The sequence below is a fragment of the Ranitomeya variabilis genome, chromosome 2, assembly GCF_051348905.1.
Source record: "Ranitomeya variabilis isolate aRanVar5 chromosome 2, aRanVar5.hap1, whole genome shotgun sequence".
NCBI lineage: Eukaryota > Metazoa > Chordata > Amphibia > Anura > Dendrobatidae > Ranitomeya > Ranitomeya variabilis.
Window position 1 is genome coordinate 781,323,382 of NC_135233.1, and position 27,034 is coordinate 781,350,415.

General features: G+C 41.6%; 1 protein-coding gene across 2 annotated transcripts in view; it reads right to left on the reverse strand.

Moving 5' to 3' along the window:
- Positions 1–27,034, reverse strand: part of CYB5R4 (cytochrome b5 reductase 4) — a 389,372-nt gene that overhangs the window by 214,283 nt on the left and 148,055 nt on the right. For both annotated transcript variants that reach the window (XM_077289796.1, XM_077289795.1), the window contains one exon: positions 13,564–13,664. In XM_077289796.1, coding sequence (XP_077145911.1) covers positions 13,564–13,638 — 75 coding nt within the window. In that variant the 5' untranslated portion in view covers positions 13,639–13,664. The remainder of the gene's footprint in view (positions 1–13,563; positions 13,665–27,034) is intronic.

Sequence of the window (27,034 nt, forward strand, 5' to 3'; positions counted from 1 at the left end):
AAACAAAAAGATGAAATATCAGATGTAGAGCCATTACAAAATTATTAATATGTCATCTATAAATCTTGAGTAACTTACAATAGACATGTAAAAAAGGTTGTAAGCACTGTACACAAAGCATTCCTCCCACCACGCTGTGGCCAAATTAGCAACCAATGAAGATAACTTAGCTCCTATGGAAACTCCATTGTTCTGGAGAAAAAAACTTTTTTTCAAAAATAAAGTAATTATGGGTCATCAAGAAAAAGGTAACGGATTTGATAAAAGTCTGTAGATCAACGCAATAAGAACGTATTTGTTCAATTGGTGATCAATTGCAGTGATTGATATGTGGTGAGGACTGCTTGTGTACAGTGCTGTTACATCACATACAAGCTTTGACTAAGTACTGGACCATTTATTGTCCTTTAGCATATCCAAGACATCCCAAGAGTCTTATAGATAATCCGGATTCCACGCTACGAGAGGTTGAAGACAAACAAAAAAAAAGAGAACTTTTTCATGGGTTTTTGGTAGAGCTTGTATGATGGAAATAATGGAGGCTCATATTAAGAAATCAGATTCTTTTTTGGGAAAGATTCCCAAAGATTAGTGATGAGCGAGTATACTTGTTACTCGGGTTTTTCCGAGCACGCTTGGGTGGTCTCCGAGCATTTGTTAGTGCTTGGAGATTTAGTTTTTGTTGACACAGTTGCATTATTTACAGCTGCTAGCCAGCCTGAGTACATGTGCGGGTTGCCTGGTTGCTAGGGAATCCCCACATGTATTCAAGCTGTCTAGCAGCCGCAAATCATGCAGCTGCGGCAACGAAAACTAAATCTCCGAGCACATCCAAATACTCGGAGACCACCGAGCAACGAGTATACTCGCTCATCACTACCAAAGATACTCCTTCATAAACCAATCTTTTGAGTTTCTCCAGGAAAAAAGAAGTGCGATCATTGGAAAGTGGGGTATAAGTGAAAGTGTCTGATAACATGTTTTTGATGGGGGTGGCATAATCATCAGAATTCAATACCACTATCGAACTGCCTTTATCAGACATTTTAATAATGTCAGATCTAACTTTCAAATCATTAAAGGCTTTTTGTTCGGATTTAGTGAGATTGAATTTTTTGGAAGAAATGGAAGATTTGGAATATAACATTTTGAGATCCTCTTCTACCATTTCTTGAAGCCGGCATCAGTTTGTGTTTGGATGGGGTAAAATGAGGGATTTTTTGTGGGAAACATGGAAATAGATCATACATCCTGAGTAGATGTTTCTTTTGAATTAAATTACTTAGGTTAACTTGTTCTAGAAAATGCAACCCCCTGAAAACATTTTCTTGTTTATTTGATGGTTCCGAAATGGATGAAATATCATCAGTCCAAAATGTTAAGGTCCCGTACAAATCGATTGATGTCTTTCATGGTGGAGAAAAGGTTGAGGTTGTTATTGACTGGAGCAAAGTTCAAACCACACAATAGTTATCTGGTTTCACAGTGGTGAGTGGAATCTATGATAAATTCACTACAGGCGGTATTTGATGGGATTCTGGAGTTCTTTGCGGTGTTCAACCCGCTCTTCTGGATCGCTTTTTAGTAGAATTTTTGTCACTGTCTGAAAAGTCTGCAGAAAAATCGGATGAATCCAGTACTTCCCTTCATAAACCCTAAACTTGTGAGTGTACCCTGAGGTACTCTCACACAGTTGGGACAGCTTAATTCCGTACCTGGCTCTCTTACTGGGCAGGTATTGCAGGAATTTGAACCTCTCCCTGAAATGTATTAGGGACTCATCCACGCAGATGGGGGTTGTACACCTCAGCAAACTTGTTGCTGAAGTACTCTGTTCTGTCTCCGCCATCTAATTTGTTACCTCCGATTATCTGTTTGCATAATTTGCAGTTTCTCAGCCAGTATACACGACTTGATATATTCATACCTTTATTTGTGGTGCTTTGGCTCCCTCTAGCGGTCAGAGTTATGTTGACAGTTCTATTTTTCTGTTTTGGATTTTTATGTCTGATTCTCCTCCCTTGCAATGCATTATGGTAGCCCAGCCTACATTTCCCTCCATTTTTCCTTCACTTCCTCTAGTTTGCCTTCCAGGGAAGACGCTTACACTTCATCCCCCTTGCGATTGCATTGCCGGTATGTCTTTATCCTCTCTCTAGATATTTCTGCTCTATATTAGCCTAGCTTAACCAGTTGCACTCCTAGTTCAGTTACTAGCTTTCTAAATGTTATGCATAATGTATATCATGTGTATTATGTATTGGTACTGATTCCATGTATATCATTGTTCACAGTTTCACCGCATCAATACACCACTATGTTTAATAAAGAACAGACTCAACCACAGTCTCCTTATTGGACCCCGGTATAGCGGTTTAGCTGACTGTATAGCTACATATGAGCCTGTCTCATTTAGTGAGGACAGAACATACTCAATGACTGGATGAATTTTGAAAAGTCAGTCAAAGTTGGGGTTCTCTCAGGCAGCACAATGCATTGTAATGCAAGAATTTGTGGATGGCCTCAAAGCGTGTCTGGGGCTCAGTCATGCAGAACACTGGAGTATTATACAAAACGTCAATACTCTAATATGGCCGAATTTCTGGCTTCTTCACTATCCCCATGTGAAGAACCAGAACCCAAAACTTCATCATTTCTATGGAGTCTACAGGGGTCCAGTTAGCAAATGATGAAGTCGGATTTTTGGTTAAAAATTGCTGGGCATACAAATTTGCCTGCGACACAATGAGATTTCGAAAATCTTTTGAAGAAAAAGACTTTCTATGAGGCCGATGGTGTCAAATTGGATTCCTGATTGCACCACAAAATCAAGAATCTGTGGCGCATAAGGGAGGTGAGGTCGATACGGGGTTAGTAACGGTGGGCGCTGGTTCAGTTTCTACACTGGGGCATCTGTGTGGAGGTTCGGTATCAGTGGAGGAACAGGAGTCGAAAAAAAAAAAAAGAAAGGTGGTATTCATCTTCCTCATTGACAGTGTCGGAGGCACGGAAAGCGTATGCCTACTCCGCTGAATACCAGGTTTGGGATGAGCAGGATGACATTTTTTTCATGCATGTGGTGTTTGTGTGTGCGTGTACCAAACTTTATCCAGGTGTGTTTGTGAGTGCTGGGTGTAAACTTTTTTTTTGTTTTTATTTAGAAGTGAAAAAAAAATAATAATATATAAAGAAAAATATTAAAATTTGGTAAAATAAAAAACAAAAGTTACTAAACAGAAGTCAGCAAAAAACAAAATTACTGAGCGTCTGCAACTGACACTAAACCTGATTCAATTCAGTAAAAATCCCATAGTAGTTGACGATTACTACGGTATATTTTACTGTCACTAATATAAAATTATTTTTTTCCAAAAAAAAACAAAAACCTCCAAGAACCAGAAGTTGATCACTGATGTGAATCAGTGATCAGCGCTCAATGACTGTGGGACGCAAGGGTTCTTGTTTTTTTCTGCGTGGACACTAACTCAAGTCAGTAAAAGTGTCATCTTAGAGGACGAATATTACGGTATATTTTACTGATCCTAATCTAATTCTAAAAACTAATCTAATTTTTTTTTCTTTTTACTGACATTAACTCAATTCAGTAAAAAATACTGTTTCTTTAAGGACCTATTCAGATTTAAATGGACTTTAATGGGCCTATATATTAGAAACTCCCCAAAAGTGATGCCACTGTCAAACGTTGACAGCGGCATTTACTAGCGCTTCAGGCCATCGGGCCGTGATCGGGGGTCAGCGATGCGAGACCTCTATGGTTGTTGATGCTGGATTGCTATAAGTGCCACCCTGCGTTCGGCGCTCATAGCAATGCAGTCAATCTACTACATAGAAGCGATCTATGCATCGCTCCTATGTAGCAGACCCGATCGAGTTGTGCCAGCTTTTAGCCTCCCATGCTATTGAAGCATGGCAAAAAAAAAAAAAAAGTTTTAAAAAATATGAAGAAAAAAAAGTTTAAATCAAGCCCCTTTCGCCCCATTCAAAATAAAACAATAAAAATAAAATCAAACCTACACTTACTTGGTATCGCCCGATCTATCAATAAAATAAAAGGATTAACCTGATCGCTAAACGGTGTAGCAAGAAAAGAATTTGAAATTCCAGAATTATGTTTATTTGGTTGCCACGGCATTGCATTAAAATGCAATAACAGGCGATCAAAAGAACGTATCTGCACCAAAATGCTATCATTAAAAAAGTCAGCTCGGCACACAAAAAATAATCCCTCACCTGACCCCAGATCACGAAAAATGTAGACGCTACAGGTATCGGAAAATTACGCAATTTTTTTATTTTTTATTTATTTATTTTTTTAAGCAAAGTTTGGAATTTTATTTACCACTTAGATAAAAAATAACCTATACATGTTCAGTGTCTATTAACTCGTAATGACCTGGAGAATCATAATGGCAGGTCAGTTTTAGCATTTAGTGAACCTAGCAAAAAAGCCAAACAAAAAAACAAGTGTGGGATTGCACTTTATTTGCAATTTCACTGCACTTGGAATTTTTTTCCCATTTTTAGTACATAATATGCTAAAACCAATGATGTCGTTCAAAAGTACAACTTGTCCTGCAAAAAATAAGCCCTCACATGGCCATATTGACGGAAAAATAAAAAAGTTATGGCTCTGGGAAGGAGGGGAGTGGAAAATGAAAACACAAAACCGAAAAAAGCTCCAGGGGTTAAGGGGTTAAAAGTGACCGCATTATAGAAACTGTGCCTCTCAATGAATTCATCTAAGGTTACAGTGGCTATTTTGTAAGAACAGCACCATACCTTTTTCTGGATTGCTATTGTATATATGCCAGTTTAGTGCCCAAAGAATGTGCCCAGCTTGTGCTTCTGTAGACACACACCCCGCAAATTGTTAATCGGGCTCTCCCCACTACAATAATACCACACATGTGTCCGCTTACTGCGGTTTAGGCAAAGTGAGGCTATTACGATATGGGAACACAGAGTTCACTGGATTTTTTTGAGCGGTGGGAGCCATGTCGCTTTACCAGTAACATGGAAACCCCCTATATTTTCAGTGGCAGATAAAGGAGCGGAGTGGGTGCTGGTTTGTAAAATGTTACAGTATGTAACATTTTTGGATCACTTTGGGGGCTGGGATCACATTCTTGTGTTCTACGCTGAGCACAAACTGTATGTCGGGATATTCATGTAAATAAATCCCACAAAAATGTGAATCAGATGAAACCCCCGACGGAACCACTCGCTCTAACGAGGCAGATGGAGGCACTTTGGACTCAGTGCCGATGGTATCCATCTTTTTAGGCATTAATATAACTATGGCCAACAACATTTGTGTGCTAAAAAAAAAAACACTTAAAATGATTGAACACCTCCAGGAAAGAGAAAAGACAGAATTAAAAATGTCTCCATCTGCCTCAGAGTGGTTACATAGGGAGTTTTGTCTGAATTGCATTTTTTGGGATTTATATGGAAGCCCCAACGTAAGGGTTCAGCGGAGAGTACAGGATAAAAGTGAACCAAGCCTTTAGTCCGATTTTGGGAGGAAGAATAAATAAATAGACAGCAGTACAAAAATAGTTGTTCTTATTTTTGTGTGGTTAACCATGCAATATAAGTAACAAGATGGCTTTATTCTTTGGGTCGGTATGATTACAGCGATACCAGATTTCCGTCTGTTTTTTTGCTGCCATTACATACTAGAAATGGTTTTTTTTTTCAATGAAAAAAAAAAATCTTTTATTGTTGCCATATTCTGAGAGCTGTAACTTTTTTTATTTTTTGGCAAACAGAGCTGTACAAGAGCACATTTTTTGCGTGACTAGCTGAAGACTTTTTTGATACCATTTTGGGGTATATAACATTTTTTGATCACTTCATAATCAGGTATTTCTGACGTGGAATGAACAAATACCAGCAATTTAGCTAATGTTTTGATTTTTTTGTGTGGTTCACCGTGCAATAAAAGTAATGAAACCGATATATTCTTTGGGTCAGTACACGATTACAGCGATACCAAATTTATATAGATTTTTTTATGCTTTGCTATTTTTAAACACTAAAACAATATTTTACAAAAATGAATTTGCTTTTGCATTGCCATATTCTGAGAGCTGTATCTTTTTTAATTTTTGTCGAATTAACCATTAGGGCTTGTTTTTTTTTGTGGGACGATTTAGCGTTTTCATTTATACCATTTTTTTTTTACATTGTCTATTTGATCACTTTTTATTTGTGTGTCACTCTGCTAAAAAAAAATGCCAAAAATGTAACTTGTTATTATTTTTGTTATTGTGCTCGCTGTAGGTAACAGCATTAGGGCTTGTTCACACGATCCTTTTTTCGCTGCGGATTTTTCAGGTCCTTTTTTGGGAAAATCCGCAGTGCAAAACCGCGGTGCTTTTCCCTGTGGATTTGTGTCCTTTTTCTACTGCGGATTCCACTGCGGGTTTCCAACTGCAGTTTCCTATTGGTGCTGTTGGAAACCCGCAGCGGAATCCGCAGAAAGAATTGACATGGTACTTCTTTTTTTCTGCAGGCAAATCCACGCGGATTTGCCTGCGAAAAAAAGGATAGTGGGCACAGCGGTTTTTGTTTTCCATAGGGTAACATTGTACTGTACTTTGCATGGAAAACTGCTGCGGATCCGCAGCTGCAAATCCGCTGCGGATCCGCAGCAAAAACCGCATCGTGTGAACATAGCCTTATAGTTCGGTTTGTTTCGGAAGCGGTGATTGCAATTATGAATACTTTTTTTTTTTTTGCTTCTTTTTGTTTTAAAACACAGGCTGTGGTTTTAGTTGCGAAACGGATTTCCGTGATTTGTGTGCGCTTTTTTTTTTCTTTTACATATTTTATTAAAACTTTTTTTTTTTTTACTTATTCACGTAGTTTAATTGTGGGACATTATTTATTTTTTCCTTTAATCGTTGGTGTCACGTACTTCAGTATTCAGACCTTTCAGTTTTTAACTGACTCAGCCTATTGGACCTTGCTTATAGTTGGGTCTAATAGGTCACTGTACCTTAAGGTCCATGGTGCCTTGGCAATCATAAGCACCTGTAATTATAATAACGGGGGTTGTTCATGTTAAATGGGATGTTTCAATCCCCTTTTAACAAATTAGATGTTGCTGTTGCGATTTACAGCAACAATTAATGGAGTTAATCGGTCCCAAACAATTGCAAAACAAAGCTGTCATTAGCGTAATTTTCGGTCACTGTAGGACGCCAGCCACTTATTTCTCACCACCATTTTAAAAGGGTGCTGAGGAATAAGGCCCTTAACCCCTTCATGACCCAGCCTATTTTGGCCTTAATGACCTTGCCGTTTTTTGCAATTCTGACCAGTGTCCCTTTATGAGGTAATAACTCAGGAACGCTTCAACGGATCCTTGCGGTTCTGAGATTGTTTTTTCGTGACATATTGGGCTTCATGTTAGTGGTAAATTTAGGTCGATAATTTCTGAGTTTATTTGTGAAAAAAACGGAAATTTGGCGAAAATTTTGAAAATTTTGCAATTTTCACATTTTTAATTTTTATTCTGTTAAACCAGAGAGTTATGTGACACAAAATAGTTAATAAATAACATTTCCCACATGTCTACTTTACATCAGCACAATTTTGGAAAGAAATTTTTTTTTTGCTAGGAAGTTATAAGGGTTAAAATTTGACCAGTGATTTCTCATTTTTACAACAAAATTTACAAAACCATTTTTTTTAGGGACCACCTCACATTTGAAGTCAGTTTGAGGGTTCTATATGGCTGAAAATACCCAAAAGTGACACCATTCTAAAAACTGCACCCCTCAAGGTGCTCAAAACCACATTCAAGAAGTTTATTAACCCTTCAGGTGTTTCACAGCAGCAGAAGCAACAAGGAGGGGAAAAATTAACATTTAACTTTTTAGTCACAAAAATGATCTTTTCGCAACAATTTTTTTATTTTCCCAAGGGTAAAAGGAGAAACTGGACCACGAATGTTGTTGTCCAATTTGTCCTGAGTACGCTGATACCTCATATGTGGGGGTAAACCACTGTTTGGGCGCACGGCAGGGCTCGGAAGGGAAGGAGCGCCATTTGACTTTTTGAATGAAAAATTGGCTCCAATCTTTAGCGGACACCATGTCGCGTTTGGAGAGCCCCCGTGTGCCTAAACATTGGAGCTCCCCCACAAGTGACCCTATTTTGGAAACTAGACCCCCCAAGGAACTTATCTAGAAGCATAGTGAGCACTTTAAACCCCCAGGTGCTTCACAAATTAATCCGTAAAAATGAAAAAGTACTTTTTTTTCACACAAATTTTCTTTTAGCCTCAATTTTTTCATTTTCACATGGGCAACAGAATAAAATGGATCCTAAAATTTGTTGGGCAATTTCTCCGGAGTACGGCAATACCTCATATGTGGGGGTAAACTACTGTTTGGGCACATGGTAAGGCTCGGAAGGGAAGGAGCACCATTTGACTTTTTGAATGAAAAATTATCTCCATCGTTAGCGGACACCATGTCAGGTTTGGAGAGCCCCTGTGTGCCTAAACATTGGAGCTCCTTCACAAGTGACCCCACTTTGGAAACTAGACCCCCCAAGGAACTTATCTAGATGCATGGTGAGCACTTTAAACCCTCAGGTGCTTCACAAATTGATCCGTAAAAATGAAAAAGTACTTTTTTTTCACACAAAATTTCTTTTAGCCTCAATTTTTTCATTTTCACATGGGCAACAGGATAAAATGGATCCTAAAATTTGTTGGGCAATTTCTCCTGAGTACGCCGATACCTCATATGTTGGGGTAAACCACTGTTTGGGTGCACGGCAAGGCTTGGAAGGGAAGGCGCGCCATTTGACTTTTTGAATGGAAAATTAGCTCCAATCGTTAGTGGACACCATGTTGCGTTCGGAGAGCCCCTGTGTGCCTAAACATTGGAGCTCCCCTACAAGTGACCCCATTTTGAAAACTAGACCCCCCAAGGAACTAATCTAGATGTATAGTGAGCACTTAAAACCCCCAGGTGCTTCACAGAAGTTTATAACGCAGAGCCATGAAAATAAAAAAATATTTTTCTTTCCTCAAAAATGATTTTTAGCCCGGAGTTTTTTATTTTCCCAAGGATAATAGGAGAAATTGGACCCCAAATGTTGTTGTCCAGTTTGTCCTGAGTACGATGATACCCCATATGTGGGGGTAAACCACTGTTTGGGCGCATGGCAGGGCTCGGAAGGGAAAGCACGCCATTTGGCTTTTTGAATGGAAAATTAGCTTCAATCATTAGCGGACACCATGTCGCGTTTGGAGAGCCCCTGTGTGCCTAAACATTGGAGCTCCCGCACAAGTGACCCCATTTTGGAAACTAGACCTCCCAAGGAACTAATCTAGATGTGTGGTGAGCACTTTGAACCCTCAAGTGCTTCACAGAAGTTTATAACGCAGAGCCATGAAAATAAAAAAAATATTTTTCTTTCCTCAAAAATGATTTTTTAACCCACAATTTTTTATTTTCCCAAGGGTAACAGGAGAAATTGGACCCCAAAAGTTGTTGTGCAGTTTCTCCTGAGTACGCTGATACCCCATATGTGGGGGTAAACCACTGTTTTGGCACACGTCAGGGAGCGGAAGGGAAGTAGTGACGTTTTGAAATGCAGACTTTAATGGAATGCTCTGCGGGCGTCACGTTGCGTTTGCAGAGCCCCTGATGTGCCTAAACAGTAGGAACTCCCCACAATTGACCCCACTTTGGAAACTAGACCCACAAGGGAACTTATCTAGATGTGTGGTGAGCACTTTGAACCTCCAAGTGCTTCACAGAAGTTTATAACGCAGAGCCGTGAAAATAAAAAATGTGTTTTCTTTCCTCAAAAATATTTTTTTAGCCCAGAATTTTTTAATTTTCCCAAGGGTAACAGGAAAAATTTGACCCCAAAAGTTGTTGTCCAGTTTCTCCTGAGTACGCTGATACCCCATATGTGGGGGTAAACCACTGTTTGGGCAGATGGCGGGGCTCGGAAGGGAAGTAGTGACGATTTGGAATGCAGACTTTGATGGAATGGTCTGCGGGAATCATGTTACGTTTGCAGAGCCCCTGATGTGCCTAAACAGTAGAAACCCCCCACAAGTGACCCCATTTTGGAAACTAGACCCCCCAAGGAACTTATCTAGATGTGTGGTGAGCACGTTCAACCCCCAAGTGCTTCACAGAAGTTTACAACGCAGAGCCGTGAAAATAAAAAATAATTTTTCTTTCCTCAAAAAAGATGTTTTAGCAAGCAATTGTTTATTTTCACAAGGGTAACAGGAGAAATTGGACCCCAATATTTGTTGCCCAGTTTATTGTGAGTACGCTGATACCTCATATGTGGGGGTAAACCACTGTTTGGGCGCACGTCAGGGCTCGGAAGGGAAGTAGTGACATTTGAAATGCAGACTTTGATGGAATGGTCTGCGGGCGTCACGTTGCATTTGCATAGCCCCTGATGTGCCTAAACAGTAGAAACCCCCCACAAGTGACCCCATTTTGGAAACTAGACCCCCCAAGGAACTTATCTAGATGTGTGGTGAGCACGTTCAACCCCCAAGTGCTTCACAGAAGTTTACAACGCAGAGCCGTGAAAATAAAAAATGATTTTTCTTTCCTCAAAATTATGTTTTAGCAAGTAATTTTTTATTTTTGCAAGGGTAACAGGAGAAATTGGACCCCAATAGTTGTTGCCCAGTTTGTCCTGAGTACGCTGGTATCCCATATGTGGGGGTAAACCACTGTTTGGGCGCACGTCGGGGCTTGGAAGGGAGGGCGCACCATTTGACTTTTTGAACGCAAGATTGGCTGGAATCAATGGTGGCGCCATGTTGCGTTTGGAGACCCCTGATGTGCCTAAACAGTGGAAACCCCTCAATTCTAACTTCAACACTAACCCCAACACACCCCTAACCCTAATCCCAACTGTAGCCATAACCCTAATCACAACCCTAACCCCAACACACCCCTAACCACAACCCTAACCCCAACACACCCGTAACCCTAAATCCAACCCTAAGTCCTAACCCTAATCCCAACCCTACCCACAACTATAACCCCAACACAACCCTAACCCTATCCTTAACCCTAACCACAAGCCTAATCTTAACCCTATTTCCAACCCTAGCCCTAATTCCAACCCTAAGGGTACCGTCTCACATAACGATTTACCAACGATCACGACCAGCGATACGACCTGGCCGTGATCGTTGGAAAGTCATTGTGTGGTCGCTGGGGAGCTGTCACACAGACCGCTCTCCAGCGACCAACGATGCCAAGGTCCCGGGTAACCAGGGTAAACATCGGGTTACTAAGCGCAGGGCCGCGCTTAGTAACCCGATGTTTACCGTGGTTACCAGCGTAAAAGTAAAAAAAAAAAACCGTACATACTCACATTTCGGTGTCCTTCAGGTCCCTTGCCGTCTGCTTCCCGCTCTGACTGAGTGCCGCCGTACAGTGAGAGCAGAGCGCAGCGGTGACGTCACTGCTGTGCTGTGCTCTCACTTTCCGGCCGGCAGACAGTCAGAGCGGGAAGCAGATGGCAAGGGACCTGAAGGACACCGAAATGTGAGTATGTACGTTTTTTTTTTTTTACTTTCACGCTGGTAACCACGGTAAACATCGGGTTACTAAGCGCGGCCCTGCGCTTAGTAACCCGATGTTTACCCTGGTTACAAGTGAACGCATCGCTGGATAGCTGTCACACACAACGATCCAGCGATGACAGCGGGAGATCCAGCGACGAAAGAAAGTTCCAAACGATCTGCTACGACGTACGATTCTCAGCAGGGTCCCTGATCGCTGCTGCGTGTCAGACACAGCGATATCGTATGGATATCGCTGGAACGTCACGGATCGTACCGTCGTAGCGATCAAAGTGCCACTGTGAGACGGTACCCTAACTCTAATTCCAACCCTAACCCTAAGGCTATGTGCCCACTTTGCGGATTCGTGTGAGATTTTTCCGCACCATTTTTGAAAAATCCGCAGGTAAAAGGCACTGCGTTTTACCTACGGATTTACAGCGGATTTACAGTGTTTTTTTGTGCGGATTTCACCTGCGGATTCCTATTGAGGAACAGGTGTAAAACGCTGCGGAAATTGACATGCTGCGGAAAATACAACGCAGCGTTTCCGCACGGTATTTTCCGCACCATGGGCACAGCGGATTTGGTTTTCCATAGGTGTACATGGTACTGTAAACCTGATGGAAAACTGCTACGAATTCGCAGCGGCCAATCCGCTGCGGATCCGCGGCCAATCCGCTGCGGATCCGCGGCGGATCCGCGGCCCATCCGCTGCGGATCCGCGGCCCATCCGCTGCGGATCCGCGGCCAATCCGCTGCGGATTCGCAGCCAAATCCGCACTGTGTGCACATGCCCTAACCCTACCCCTAACCCTACCCCTAATTCTAACCCTAATTCTAACCCTAACCCTAGCAGAAAAAAAAATAAATATATATTTTATTTATTTTTATTATTGTCCCTATGGGGGTGATAAAGGGGGGTCATTTACTATTTTTTTTATTTTGATCACTGTGATAGGCTATATCGCAGTGATCAAAATACATCTGAAACGAATCTGCCAGCTGGCAGATTCGGCGGGCGCAGTGCGCATGCGCCCGCCATATTGGAAGATGGCGGCGCCCATGGAGAAGCCGGACGGACACCGGGAGGCCCGGTAAGTATGTAGGGGGGTGATCGGATCACGGGGGGGGGGGGACCGGAGCACAGGGAGGGGGCACCGGAGCACGGGGGGAGCGGACAGGAGGACGGAGGAGCGGACAGGACGACTTAGGGGGGCGGACAACGTAACGGAGCACTGGGGGGGGCGATCGGTGGGGTGGGGTGGGGTGGGGGCAGATTAGGTTTTCCAGCCATGGCCGATGATATTGCAGCATCGGCCATGGCTGGATTGTAATATTTCACCGTTTTTTTGGGTGAAATATTACAAATCGCTCTGATTGGCTGTTGAAAGTGAAACTGCCAATCAGAGCGATCGTAGCCACGAGGGGGTGAAGCCACCCCCCCTGGGCTGAAGCACCACTCCCCCTGTTCCTGCAGATCGGGTGAAATTGGAGTTAACCCTTTCACCCGATCTGCAGGAGCGCGATCCCTCCATGACGCATACGCTGCGTCACAGGTCGGATTGGCACCGACTTTCATGACGCAGCGTATGCGTCAAAGGTCGGGAAGGGGTTAATGACCGTGGTTTAAATGCATATCGGGGGTCCTTAAGGGGTTATAGGAAGGTATGCCAGCATGGTGACATGGTCAAACATTTCAGTGCAGCTTCCCACCTTCTATCTCCACTCCACTCCTCTTTGACTAATAGCTCTGGCCTTATGGTGGCAGAGATGGAAAACAAGTAGTAGTACAACATCAATCAGCTGTTCAGTCTCTTAGGATTTTGGCTATTTTTACAGTAAAATTTCCCTGTAATTCTGACCTTAAAAATAACTGCAAGCTTTACAGCAATTTATCTTCAGACAAAAGATATTTCTTCAATAATATGATATGAATCTAAGTAGCTAAAATTGTGTTCCTGTACCTGATCGAAAAGCTGAGTGCCATCTATTCCAGCTGCCTTCATGAGTTCCTCTTCTCCGCCAGGATGGTATTCCATGTAAGGAGTGATATTATACACCAATCCTAAAACATATAGCATACACAGATTAAAAGCAATTCATATTTCCATCAAAGTTCACTACTCAATTACTAAATTTAAAAAGGGTCTACATGAGAACGTGGGAACAATATTCTAAATTATTGAGACAGTAAAATTTCTCAATTATAAATTGACCATGCACTATTATAAAGATTAGAACTACTATAGACATTGCATACCGACCAAGGAGAAGGCTTCTTTGTTCTTTTTCTTAAAAAATACTATGCGGAAAATTCTATAAGACTTCTGACATAACATTTTGTTATCCAATGGTTTCCTTTAGTTGTAGAAAATTCTTGATAATAAAGTAAAGGGCTACTCCAATCTACAAAAATTATCATCCATCATCCCAAGCATAGGAGATCATTTTTAGTTTGATGCAAGGCTTATAACTGAGAACTCCAACAACTGTGTCCAGGAAAAGTTGAATGGAGCACATGTATCCCTGCCAACCCATTCATGGTCTGTAGGAATGACTATGATGATTGCCAAGAGAAGTTCTTCACTATCTTTGTGAGTGCCATGGGCTTTGAAAGGCATGACGGGGTGTGACTGGTAACTCCATCTGCTGCAGACACACAGGGCAAAGAATAGGGGACATGGCATTTAGTCTTATAGTTTCCATACACCATTTCTGCTGTTATCGGAGCTGCTCCAGCCAGTCTCCAGCAGTTTGTGACCTGCCGTGTTTACCGAAGCGAGCCAGGAGGTCAATTTTCAATGCAAGTCTATGACAGCCTCGTTCTGGCGCTCCTAATCTTTGCCTTGACTTGAGAGCTTGTGACCATTACCTCTGGCTCCCGGTCAGCTAGAAGGTGCGGTTATAAGATGGCCACTCAGGACCGATGCTGCAGCGGGAAGGGCTGAAGACGGCAGGTGGAGAGTATAATATCAGGTGCAGGAAGCTTACGTTATTTAGCACTTCTACAGCGTTGAGATACAAAAAAAAAACACTAGAGTGGTGCTTTAAAAGGGAAAAATGCAAAACAAGACTTGATTTCTTTATGTCATGTTTCATGCAGTAGTACACTGTGGTTTGGCGGGTGGCCATGGGGTTAATGGGCGGGGTATATCACAGAGGTGGGTGGCCCTGTGATGGAAGCCTGGGCTTGTTTTGCTCAGCAGATCTATTGCTGATGCTTACTATACATTGGGAAGGCTTCCAGGTGACTTGGAGAGATGGGTGGGTATCTAACAACCAAAAGAAAACACAATCCTAAAAAATATACTTTTAATGAAAACTCTTAAAATCTCAAAAATAGTAAATGTATGACTACCAACATCAAAAACACTTTGGTCCGAACGGTGTAGGAAAAAATAGCCAAAATATCACAGGAATTCTTAAGGTAAAGAAAATTATTCCTGAACCAGTCTCTGTTAGTTGCCCTAATAGAGCTCACACCTTCCTAACAGCGGAGGTTGGCACCCTAGATTTCGATATGGCGCCCCCGCTCAACGTGGACTGTCCCTTCTTGCCCTAACTGGGACAGAGTACGCTTTTTTTTATATATTTTTTTTTTGCGCATTTTTTTCACCTGCAGGTTTTTTCTCTTTTTGACATGTCATGTTTTAAAGGGAACCTGTCACCACTGAAAATGCTATTTATGTGCAAATGTAAAGGTAATTCGCAGGTAAGTAAACATACAATGCTGCCTGGCCACCTTAATGAAAGTGTGGCTAGCAGGAGAAAATTTAAATTATTTCCTCATGGGAGTCCCCAGGTTTCAGTCATTGGGGTGTTGTGCGGAGCGATTACAGTCATCACTCACACCACTGCTCCCTATACTCTGAGCAGGGACTATAAGCACCCTGCAGCATTTTGACTGATAGGTCACTTTTTTGTAAACCTCCGCTTACTTAGCTTTGATAAAACTTTATTGATAAACATGCTGATTACATTCACGATAGTGCATTTCCACTAAAAGCACTAAAAATACAAAAGCTTTTTTAAATTGCAGATGTTCCTCATCTCCGACACTGATGTACATGAGATATTTTACATGAAGGGGGAGCTACGAATGTGATGTGTAATGGCCGCTCCCTGCTCTCCTGATCTCACAGCAGAGCTGTGTGTGATTATAAGGCCAACATCACACACAACGTATAAAAAATAATAAAAAAAAAAAAAAAAATCGGTCCGTTTTTCACGGAGGAGAATTGCACAAATGTTTCAGGAACAGTGATCCGTGTGCAGTGAGAGGATGCGATTTTTTTCTCCAAAAAATATCCGTGTGTCATCCGTATGGCGAGATTTTTTTGCCGGCTTGAAAAATGGACATATAATGGATTCATGGGCTCAAATATTAGTGAACACATACATATAAATATATATACACGGTACTTAATACAGAGCTAGATAGCATAACAGCCGGTAATTCAATTGCCGGCTTTTGCTAAATCCTTACTGAACACGACAGGATATGAGACATGGTTTACAAACAGTAAACCATTTCATATCCATTATATTTTTATATATCCCTCACTAATAATGTTAGAAGTGTGTAATATATGGGAGCTGTGTTAAATTAAAGAGTTAATTCACGGAAAAAACTGGTGTGTGCAATTTTCTCCGCCAGAGAGGGAAAGCCAGTGACTGAGGGCAGATATTAATAGCCTAGAGAGGGACCATGGTTATTGCCCCCCAGCTAAAAACATCTGCCCCCAGCCACCCCAGAAAAGGCGCACTTAGCCTCTCTCTTCCCACTGCCCTGTGGCATTGGCATATGGGGTAATAAGGGGTTAATGTCACCTTGCTATTGTAAGGTGACATTAAGCCTGGTTTGTTGGGCCTGTTTTTTGGGCTCTCCATGCATGTGTCGTAACTGTTACACAGCCAAGACACATGCATTGGCGGATCCGAACAGCTGATCAGCAGGAGCGATCCAGGAAGCCGGGTTCCCTCTGCAGCTTATTTGGTAAGCGCCATAGCTTGTCGAATAACCAGGGACCCGAACAAATTCGCTCAACTCTAATAATGACCCTAAACACACATGAAAATCTACATGCTAAAGGTTTTACAATGGCCCTCGCAGTCCCCTGATCTGAGCATCATTGAATATATAAGGCTAGACCACAAAATAGCAGTGCATACAAGACAACCCAGGAATCTCAGAAAACTGAAAGAATAAATGAAAATCCCTCAAGCAAGACTCTTGTCTAGCTACAAAAAGCATTTACAAGCTGTGATACTTTTAGACGGGGGTGCTCAAACTTTTGCATCAGCCAATTTTCCTTTTTGTAATTTTTTTAGGGAATGTAAAAGATGAAAATACGGTACATATTTTTTTGCCTAAAATACAAATGAAATGTGTCTTCTTTAACCCATGGCAATAACTTTTTTATTTTTTAATCAAAATGGCTATGTGAAGGCTTGTTTCAACAACTCCATTGGTTTTACCATGTCGTGTACTCTAAAAAAAGAAAATAACCCCAAGTGTGGTGAAATTGCAAAAAAAAGTGCAATACCACACTTGTTTTTTTGTTTGACTTTTTTAAAAGGTTCATTACATGCTAAAAATGACCTGCCATTGTGATTCTCCAGGTCACTACGAGCTCATAGACACCAAACATGTCTAGGTTATTTTTATCTAAGTGGTGAAAAAAAATTCCAAAGCTTGTTAAAAAAAAAAAAAAAAAGAAATTGCACCATTTTCCGATACCCGTATCGTCTCCATTTTTCGTGCTCTCGGGTTGGGTGAGGGCTTATTTTTTGCGTGCCGAGCTGACGTATTTAATACCATTTTGGTGGAGATACGATCTTTTGATCACCCGTTATTGCATTTTAATGCAATGATGCTGCAACCAAAAAAACGTAATTCTGGCATTTCTTGCTACGCCGTTTAGCGATCAGGTTAATCTTTTAATTGATAGATCGGGTGATTCTGAATGCAGCGTTTTATTTTGAATGGGGCAAAAGGGGGGTGATTTAAACTTACATATTTTATTTTCCATATTTCTAAAAACAATTTTTTTTAATTTTGGCATGCTTCAATAGCCTGTCTGGCAGCGAGAACCATAGAGGACTCCAGGAGACCTCTGGTTGTCATGCCGACCCATCGGTGACCCGCAGTTATGTGACACAGGGGCCCAATACGAGGAGGTAATGATGCGCTTCCTGTGTGTACATGTCAAATGCTGTCAGATGTCAGAGTTTGACAGCGGCATTTAACATATTAATAGCCGTGGGTGGATCGCGATTCTACCTGTGGCTGTTAGGGGCACATGTCAGCTGATCAGATCAGCTGTCATGTGCCGGAAAAAGTGCAGGCTCATCGCCGGAGCTGCAACCAAACGAGGGGAGGCGTCCAATGACAGACTATGTCCATCGTTCGACATTAAGGGGTTAATGTTAGGATTTTTAGACATCATTCCATCTTCAACTTGCTTAACTGTTCACAATAACAGTAATTTTGACCAGGGGTGCCCAGACATTTACATGCCTCTGTATATTATCAAGTAAGCATGTAGAAAACAAGAACAGCACCATTTTTGCCAGGCTATACCATATAATGGAAAAACGAAGGAAAAAAAAGAGACATCAAAAGTAGTAACTTTGGTCACTTGGAAAACAAGAGGGATCTGCTTTTCTGAAACATTTTTTTTAATCTTGGAGTTATTAATCCCAATGTTAGTGGTTCAGGTAATACATGTGGTTGGGGGTATGTATGCTGTTGATCTACTAGAGCTCCTTGGTATCAACAAAGGCATCATTAACCCTTTCCCAACCTAGGACAATTGTGAACAGCCGATCACAGTGTTTCTCAGTGTTTCTCAGTGTTTCAGGCAATCACATTGCGTGAAACACTGGGGCCCAGACTAGAATCGGGGAAGTAAGAGCACCAATCATAGGCTGCAGCCTAGTAACGCCAGGGTCACCAGGGCCAGCTCTGATTACATGAGTGTGCAGAGACGCGATCTGAACTTTGTGACTACTCTGAATTTCCTAACTTAGGGTTCTAGACGTGAGGAGAGCAGTCACTGAGACTTCTGTCACGCTGTGCTGGGCCTTGTGGCGCCACAGACTTTTTCAAGCCTGTGCCATCACTGCTGGTGTTCCTCCTGCTGCTGCTGAATAAAGAAGAATTATTGATCCTTTCATGATCTTTCATAATCCACCACAATGTCTCTATTCCCCTCCCAACCACTGAGCACTGATCAGTACTTGTTTGCTCGATTTTGGCAGTCTTTTACTTTTTTGTGCAGCCACCGAGCGTTGATCAGTGACACAAAGCCGTCAAGTGCTGATCGCTGACGCACATCAATGATCAGCCTCTAGTTGTTGCTTTTTTTTTTTTGCGTGTAAAAAAAAGAAAAAAAACATTTTTGAACAGTTGATAGGATTAGATCACTGACAGTAAAAATATATTGTAGCAATCATCGTCTACTACAGCATTTTATACTGAATTGAGTTAGGGTTAGTGTTAGTTTGCGAGGAAAAAAAAAGTCACGTCCTACAGCCATCGAGAGCTGATTGGTGATGCACAACAATGATCAGCCTCTAGTTTTTGCTTATTTTGTGTGTAAAAAAAAAGAATAATACATTTTTAGAATAGTTGATAGGATTAGATTAGGGGGACAGTAAAAATATACTGTAGCAATCATCATCTACTACAGTATTTTTACTGAATTGAGTTAGGGTTAGTGTTAGGCCAGTCTCACACGTCCAGATTACAGTCATGAATATGCGGCTCCACCTCCCATAGGGGTGGAGCTGCATATTCATTTCTGTAATGGGGGGCCCCACGTGACCGCATACAGGAGAAGCTGCGGCCAGGACACTGCGAGGGAGCCGGGTGAGTATTTTAATAACAGCGGGCGGGCGCACAGGGGGTGGGAGGGGGGTGGGGACAGGGATCTTTATGTTAAACACCAGAAACAAAAAAAAAAAAGGATTATTCATATCTTCTCTACAGCAAACGCTGCTGCAGAGAAGATATGAATGGTGGCTTCAGCACCACGTGGGGGGACAGCGCTTACTGTAGCGCTGTCTCCTGCACTGCACACGGACTGCACACGGACAACGTCCGTGTGCGGTACGTGTTTTACACGGACCCATTGACTTTAATGGGTACGTGTAATACGTGTGCTCCCACGAACACTGACATGTCTCCGTGTTTGGCACACGGAGACACGGTCCGCAAAAAATCAATGACATCTGCACAGATGCATTGATTTCAATGTGTCTACATGTGTCAGTGGCTCCGGTACGTGAGGAAACTGTCACCTCACGTACCGGAGCCACTGACGTGTGAAACCGGCCTTAGACTGTGAAGGGAAAAAAAATCACATCCTACAGCCGTCGAGCGCTGATCGCTGCCGCACATCAGTGATTGGCCTGCAGTTGTTGTTTTTGGTTGATGCTCAGTAATTTTTTTTTGCTCACGTCCGTTTAGCAAGTTTGTATTTTATGTCACCAAATTTTTATATATTTTTTTCTGTTCTAAATTTTAAAAAAAATAAAGTTTACACCAAGCACACACGCATGCACGCACAACTACCGCATTCGTGGAAAAATGTTTACCTGCTCATCCAAAAAAGGTATTCAGCGGAGGATGCATGCGCTTTCCTTGCCTACCACATGGACACTGAGGGAGCGGATGCCACATTCCTCTATCCTCCTCTTCACGTGATGCTGAACCGCCACGGCAGATGCCCCAGGACCGAAAATTAACCAGCGCCCACTGTTACTAACCCTGTGTGGACCTCACCCCTCGAAGATTTTAAGCCACTGATTCCTGATTTTGTGGCGCAATCAATCAGGAATCCAATGTGACACTGCCAGCCTCACAGAAAGTCTTTTTTAAAGTCTTTTTCTCTGAGTTTTTTGTAAACCTCAAAGTGGCTCAGACAAATTTGTACACCCAGCAGTTTTTGGCACAAAACCGCTCTTCAGCATTTTTTAATTGGACCCCGGTAGACTCAGTAGAAATTATGACATTTTGGGGCCTGGTACTTCACATAGTGAAGAAGTCAGAGCTTCAGCAATATTGGAGCGTTGACGTTTTGTATAATACTCCAGTGTTCTGCATGGCTATGACCCATATACGATTGGAGGCAATCCACACATTTTTGCATTGCAATGATGATGTACAATGTCGTCCCCAAGATGACCCCAACTTTGACCGACTTTTCAAAGTTCGGCCAGTCATTGATCCCTTCAGCAACAAGTTTGCTGAGGTGTACGTGTAAGACATTTGCGTGGAGGAGTCCCTAATTCATTTCAAGGGGAGGCTCAAATTCTGATAACACCTGCCCTATAAGAGTGCCAAGTATGGAATTAAACTCAACAAACTCAAGGTACAGCCATAGGTTTAGAGTTTATGAAGGGAAGGACACCTGGATTGATCCTTCTGAATACCTTCCTGTCCTGGGAATGAGTGGGAAAATAGTGTACCCACTGCTGGATCAAGGTTACCACTTCTATGTACATAACTTTTATACCAGCATCCCACTCTTCAAGTCCCTCTTTGCAAGAGCTACCACAGCTTGCCATACTGTCCGAAAAAATCAGAGAGGCCTCTCTAGGATGCTAATGGGGCACCTGAGCAGAAAGTGTAAGAGCAGAGCCCAATGTAGCAAAAACATCCTGGTGGCCAAGTACAAGGACAAGAGTGATGTCCTTTCCTTGAGCACTATACATGGTGATGGAGGCACCCACATCGCTGTACAAGGTACCTCTAGACAGATCACTAAACCAGACTGTGTACTGGGGAACAACAAGAACATGCGGGGAATTGATCTCTCTAATCAAGTCCTACAGCCGTACAGTGCCATGAGAAAAACTATGATGTGGTACAAGAAGCTTGGCATGCACATTGTACAGATGGCAATGTACAAAACTTTCATGCCATCACAATATGCAGGCCGGAGTGGTACATACCTTCAGTTCCAGAAAGTAGTAATCAAGGCCCTAATCTTTGGAGATCAGGAAGGAGTGGACCCCAATACTTCCGGAACTGAAGGTACTTGTATCGCGCCAAGCCAACATTTTCCCTGTGAAGTCCCTCAAAACACAAAGAAAGGGAAGTCACAAAAAAGGTGCAGAGTATGTTACAAAAGGGGAATACGCAAGGACCCCACATATCAATGCAACACCAGCCCCGACAAACCTGTGTAAAAAAAGAATGCTTCAAACTGCACAACACATCCATGGCCTACTAAATTAATTTCCCATTTAACTCACGCATGCCAACCTAATGTACACTACACCACTCACGTATGCCAACCTGATGCACTTTACACAATTTACATATGATATCACATTATAAAATTCACATACTAAGACACACTAGATCAATTGTACCCTTGTGAAAAAAAAAATTGGGCTAAAAGATGTTCTTTTGTTGAAAATTTGTTGTAATTTTATTTTCACTGCCCAATGGTACAATTTTCTGTAAGGCACCTGTGGGTTCAAGGTGCTCACTACCCATCTAGATAAGTTCCTTGAGGGATCGAGTTTCCAAAATGGGGTTACTTGTGGGGGTTTCGACTTTTTAGGCACTTCAGGGGGTCTCCAAAGGAACATTGCGACTGCTCTCAATTCCAATTGCAAATATGCGTTCAAAAAGTCAAATGGTGCTTCTTCCCTTCCGAGCACCCAAATAGTGGTTTTCCCCCACATAAAGGGTATCGACGTACTCAGTAGAAATTGCACAACCATTTTTTAGGTTCATTTTCTTCTGTTACCCTTGTGAAAATAAAAATATTGGGTCTAAAATAAAATTTGTGAAAAAAAAAGTTGAATATTGTTTTCTTTCCACATTTCTTCAGTTCCTGTGAAGCATCTGAAGGATTAATACGCTTCTTTAATGTGGTTTTGGGCACCTTGAGGGGTGCAGTTTTTAGAATGGTGTCACTTTTGGGTATTTTCTGTCATATAGTCATTTAGTCCCTTCAAAGTCACTTCAAATGTGATGTGGTCCCTAAAAAAATGGTTTCGAAAATTTTGATCGAAAAATGAGAAATCACTGGTCAACTTTTAACCGTTCCTTACAAAAAAAAGTTTGAAAAATTGTGCTGATGTAAAGTAGACATGTGGTAAATGTTATTTATAAACCCCTTCATGACCTCACGTATTTTCGTTTTTGCTCCCCTTCTTCCCAGAGCCATAACTTTTTTATTTTTCCGTCAATATGGCCGTGTGAGGACTTGTTTTTTGAGGGTCCATTGGTTTTAATATACCGTGTACTGGAAAAAGGAAAAAAAATTCAAAGTGCAGTGAAATTACAAAAAAAGTGCAATTCCACAATTGTTTTTGCTTTTTTAATATGTTCACTAAATGCTAAAACTGACCTGCCATTATGATTCTTCAGGTCATTATGAGTTCATAGACACCAAACATGTCTAGGTTCTTTTTTTATCTATGGTAAGTGGTGAAAAAAAATCCAAAGTTTGTTAAAAAAAAAAGTGGCGCCATTTTCCGATACCAGCAGCGTCTCCATTTTTCGTGATCTCGGGTGGGATGAGGGCTTATATTTTGTGTGCCGAGCTGATGTATTTAAAGATAACATTTTGGTGCAGATACGACCTTTTGATTGCCCGTTATTGCATTTTAATGCAATGTTGTGGCAACCAAAAAAAAAAACTTAATTCTGGCGTTTTGACTTTTCTTCTCATTATGCCATTTAGCGATCAGGTTCATTTTTTTTATATTGATCGGGCGATTCTGAACGCGGCCATACCAAATATGTCTATGTTTGATTTTTTTTTTAATGGTTTTATTTTGAATGGGGAAAAAGGGGGGTGATTTGAACTTTTCCGATTTTTTTTTTTCACAAACGCAAGTCATTTCGCAGAAATGTTACCACTATCATGAAGTAAAATATGTCATGAAAAAACAATCTCGGAATTAGTGGGATCCGTTAAAGTGTCCCACAGTTATTCCCTCAAAGTGACACTGAACAGAATGGTCAAATTTGGCCTGGTCATGAAAGTGAAAACAGGCTTCGGGGCTGAAGGGGTTAAAGTTTTCATAGAGTATAATCTTGTTAACTCTACTGGTGACCTCAGATTAAAAGATTTAGAAACATCCATTTACTAACATCATGTATACTAGTTGCTAAGGGAATATATTATTATATTAGCTTAAGTAAGGCATATGAAAATTCAGGAGATTTCTCCCTAGAAGAAAATGAAATTGGTTATCATTGGCATTAAATATTCAATATTAAAAAATCACAAACACAATATGAAATTCTAAAATAGTTTTTTTCCCTTTAGCAAGACCACTGTTGGGAGGTGAATTATCTAAGCTGCAGATCTGGGTGAGCTACAAAAATTGAAATTGATGGTTCGGTGGATCGAGTCTTGATGGACAACATATGGATTAGCAAGGACCAAGACAGCTGGGTATGCAGAATGTCAGAAAAACAAGCAGAGAAGATTTCACAGATGAAGCAGGTCCAGGTGTGTGGATACATGTGGGAACAGAAACCGTATAGGATTCTGGTGTCTTTTGAAAGGGACTCAGTTAATCATAAGATATGTACTTTGTTATCTTCCAGTAGAGCAATAGTTAATCACAGGAATGACAAAAGTAAATGCACTCTTGTATCTTCCAGAAAGAAAAAAGTTAATAAGTAGGAAACCTTGGACTTGTAGCAAGGAAATGGGATAGCATTGAAATATAGGCAAATTGGAGACTCAACTGAAGAGATGTATTATGTTACATTTCAGAGGCAGTTGTGCTGAGAAGTAGTTGTGCATGACATCTAGTAAGCTAGGCCGAGCTTGCAAATGCCTCCGGATGTAGCATGGAGATCAAAAGTAGAACTTAAGATTATAGACACCTGGTTGGAATGGAGTCAAGCAAAGTAGTAATACTACTTAATAACCAACCTTCTTTCCTGTGCCTGAACAGTTCTTAAAAAACCTAGGGTTAGATATCAGAGAAGTTTGCCAGATTATTTGAGAAACACAGGAATTAACTAATGCAAAAGAAAGCCATAAGTGAAGGGAGCAAGGGCTGGCGCTGGGACAGGTGAATAATAGCAACCAGGTATTAACAGTACTTCCTATTTTCCAACACCTGACAATGGAAACATGGGACACCTCAGGGTAGATTGGTTCCATCTGGCTTCACCATACATATTTCTGTTCAATAATAGTGATGAATCCATTAAAGCTGCTTGTTGACTGCCTTTTCCAACCATAGTGCAGTACCCTTGCCACTGTATAAGGCTACTTTCACACTAGCGTTTTTGTGCGGACGTCTCAAAGCGTCAGCGCGACGCATCGACGGATGCGTCACAAATAGTGAAAAACGCACGCAACGCATACACTATTTCGATGGATCCGTCGTAGATCCGCTAGACGGTTCCGTCGAAAAACTGGATCAGTTTCATCCGTTGTGTCCTTTTTACTATCCGTTTCATCCGTTTTTATGACGGATCCGTTTTCCCTGCCAAAAAATGGGAGTCTCCTTATGTGATTGGCTACTGGAAAATAGGGAAAACTATATATTGAATGTTTTTACAGCCCATCTTTGAAAGGGTTTAGAGAAAGTGGCAGAGATGGAGCAAGTACTTGTGAGTATTGCAAATGTTGTTACCGATGTGATTTTCGAGACAAATCGCCTGGATATTATGGTTCGGGAGAAGGAGGCGGCAGCAGAAAGACAGAGGATGCTTCAACCTCGACGGCGCAGACTATAGATTCATCCCATTAATGCACTGCGGATGACCCGGGGTGTATATTCCACCTTGTACATGGAGTTGCGCCAGAACCCGAATAAATTTTTTAATTATCTTCGGATGAGGCAGGAGCATTTTGATTTGTTACTGGAACAAGTTGGGGATGTCATCCAAAGGCAGGACACACACATGAGGCTTGCCATTTCACCGGCGGAGCGGCTGGTGGTGACCCTGCGGTAAGCTCTTTTTTTTTTTTTTTTTTTTTAATCATTGCTCATATTTAAACCTTCACATCAGCAGTGAACATGCTCCACACAATACTGCGCTGAAACACTGCGTTGCATTTTCAGGAGCATGTTCATTTTTTTATTGTTTGTGGCCAATAATAATTCTTTAACACCTGCTGCATAAGAATGCACAGATGTAAAAATGCTGTTTTTAATGTGCACTACAACAGACAAAAAAAATACGCAGTGCCATTTGTTGAAACTTTAAAAAAAAAAAAAAAGTAACATTTGTGTAAATTGTTTAAAAATGTTATGTGGGTCTTTGCAATTTTTAATAACTTTTTTTTCACAGCTTCTTGGCTACAGGTGAATCCCTTATGTCACTCCACTACCAGTTCCGGCTAGGAGTTTCAACTATTTCCGGAATTGTAAAAGGCACCTGCTGCGCTATTTGGGATAACTTGCACACGGAGTACATGCCACCACCGACAAGGGACATCTGGCTGCAGAGTGCAGAACTGTTTGAGAAACTGTGCCATTTCAACAGGGTTCGTGTGTATAGCATGTCCCATGGTGTTTAAATACTATCAAAACCGGAAGTGCCGCCGGATACCCGGCGCATGCGCGGGGGGTACCCGGTGCGCGTCATTGCCGGTGCCGTCGCAGCTGAGCGTGTATATGGGTGGAACACCACCGTGTGACGTCAGGTAACACACGCCCACCAAATAGCGACGGCGACAGCCAGAACGGGCGATCCGGGCCACAGCGGGCATGCGCACTGCCGGCGGCCATATTTATGAAGACCACGGTGGCGGCCATCTTTGAAGAGATCGAAAACCGCTACATAATCCCACTGTGTATTACATATCAGAAGTGTGAACCCATAAAAGCATGTATAAAAACTGAATCTAAACATAGATATTTATAAATAAGGGGGAATTCTAAAAACCCACCTATACTCAGGTGAAGGAACTAGTGTCACCAGGAGTACCTTAGACAATTAAAGTGACCAGTGCAATATATATACATGAATAAAACAATGTGTAGCAGAAGATAAATAAGTGAACAATGACGATGACTTCAAATTTCTCTGTGTATCCGTGATAAGAGGGAATCCAATGTAGCTTATATGGCATCCAAAAACGCGGTCATATATACGAAACTAAAGATAAAAAAATAAAAACACACACAAGACAATTAATAACAACATATAATAAAAAGAATGGTGGATATACTCAATATAGAGAGAGAATATAAGACAAAAAATGCCCAATACTTCCTATAACGCACAGGCGCAACGAGGTATAAATGGCGGAACAAAGCACAATAAAATAGATCCATAGGGCTAGGTCAGTCAAAGGAATGGAGCGAAACTCAACTTTTCGTTTAGACCCTTCGGAGTCAGGGTGTCAAGGGTGAAAATCCACTTGCAGTCTCGTTGTGCTAGAATTTTAGTCATATTACCACCCCTGATACCTCCATGTATCTTATCGATAC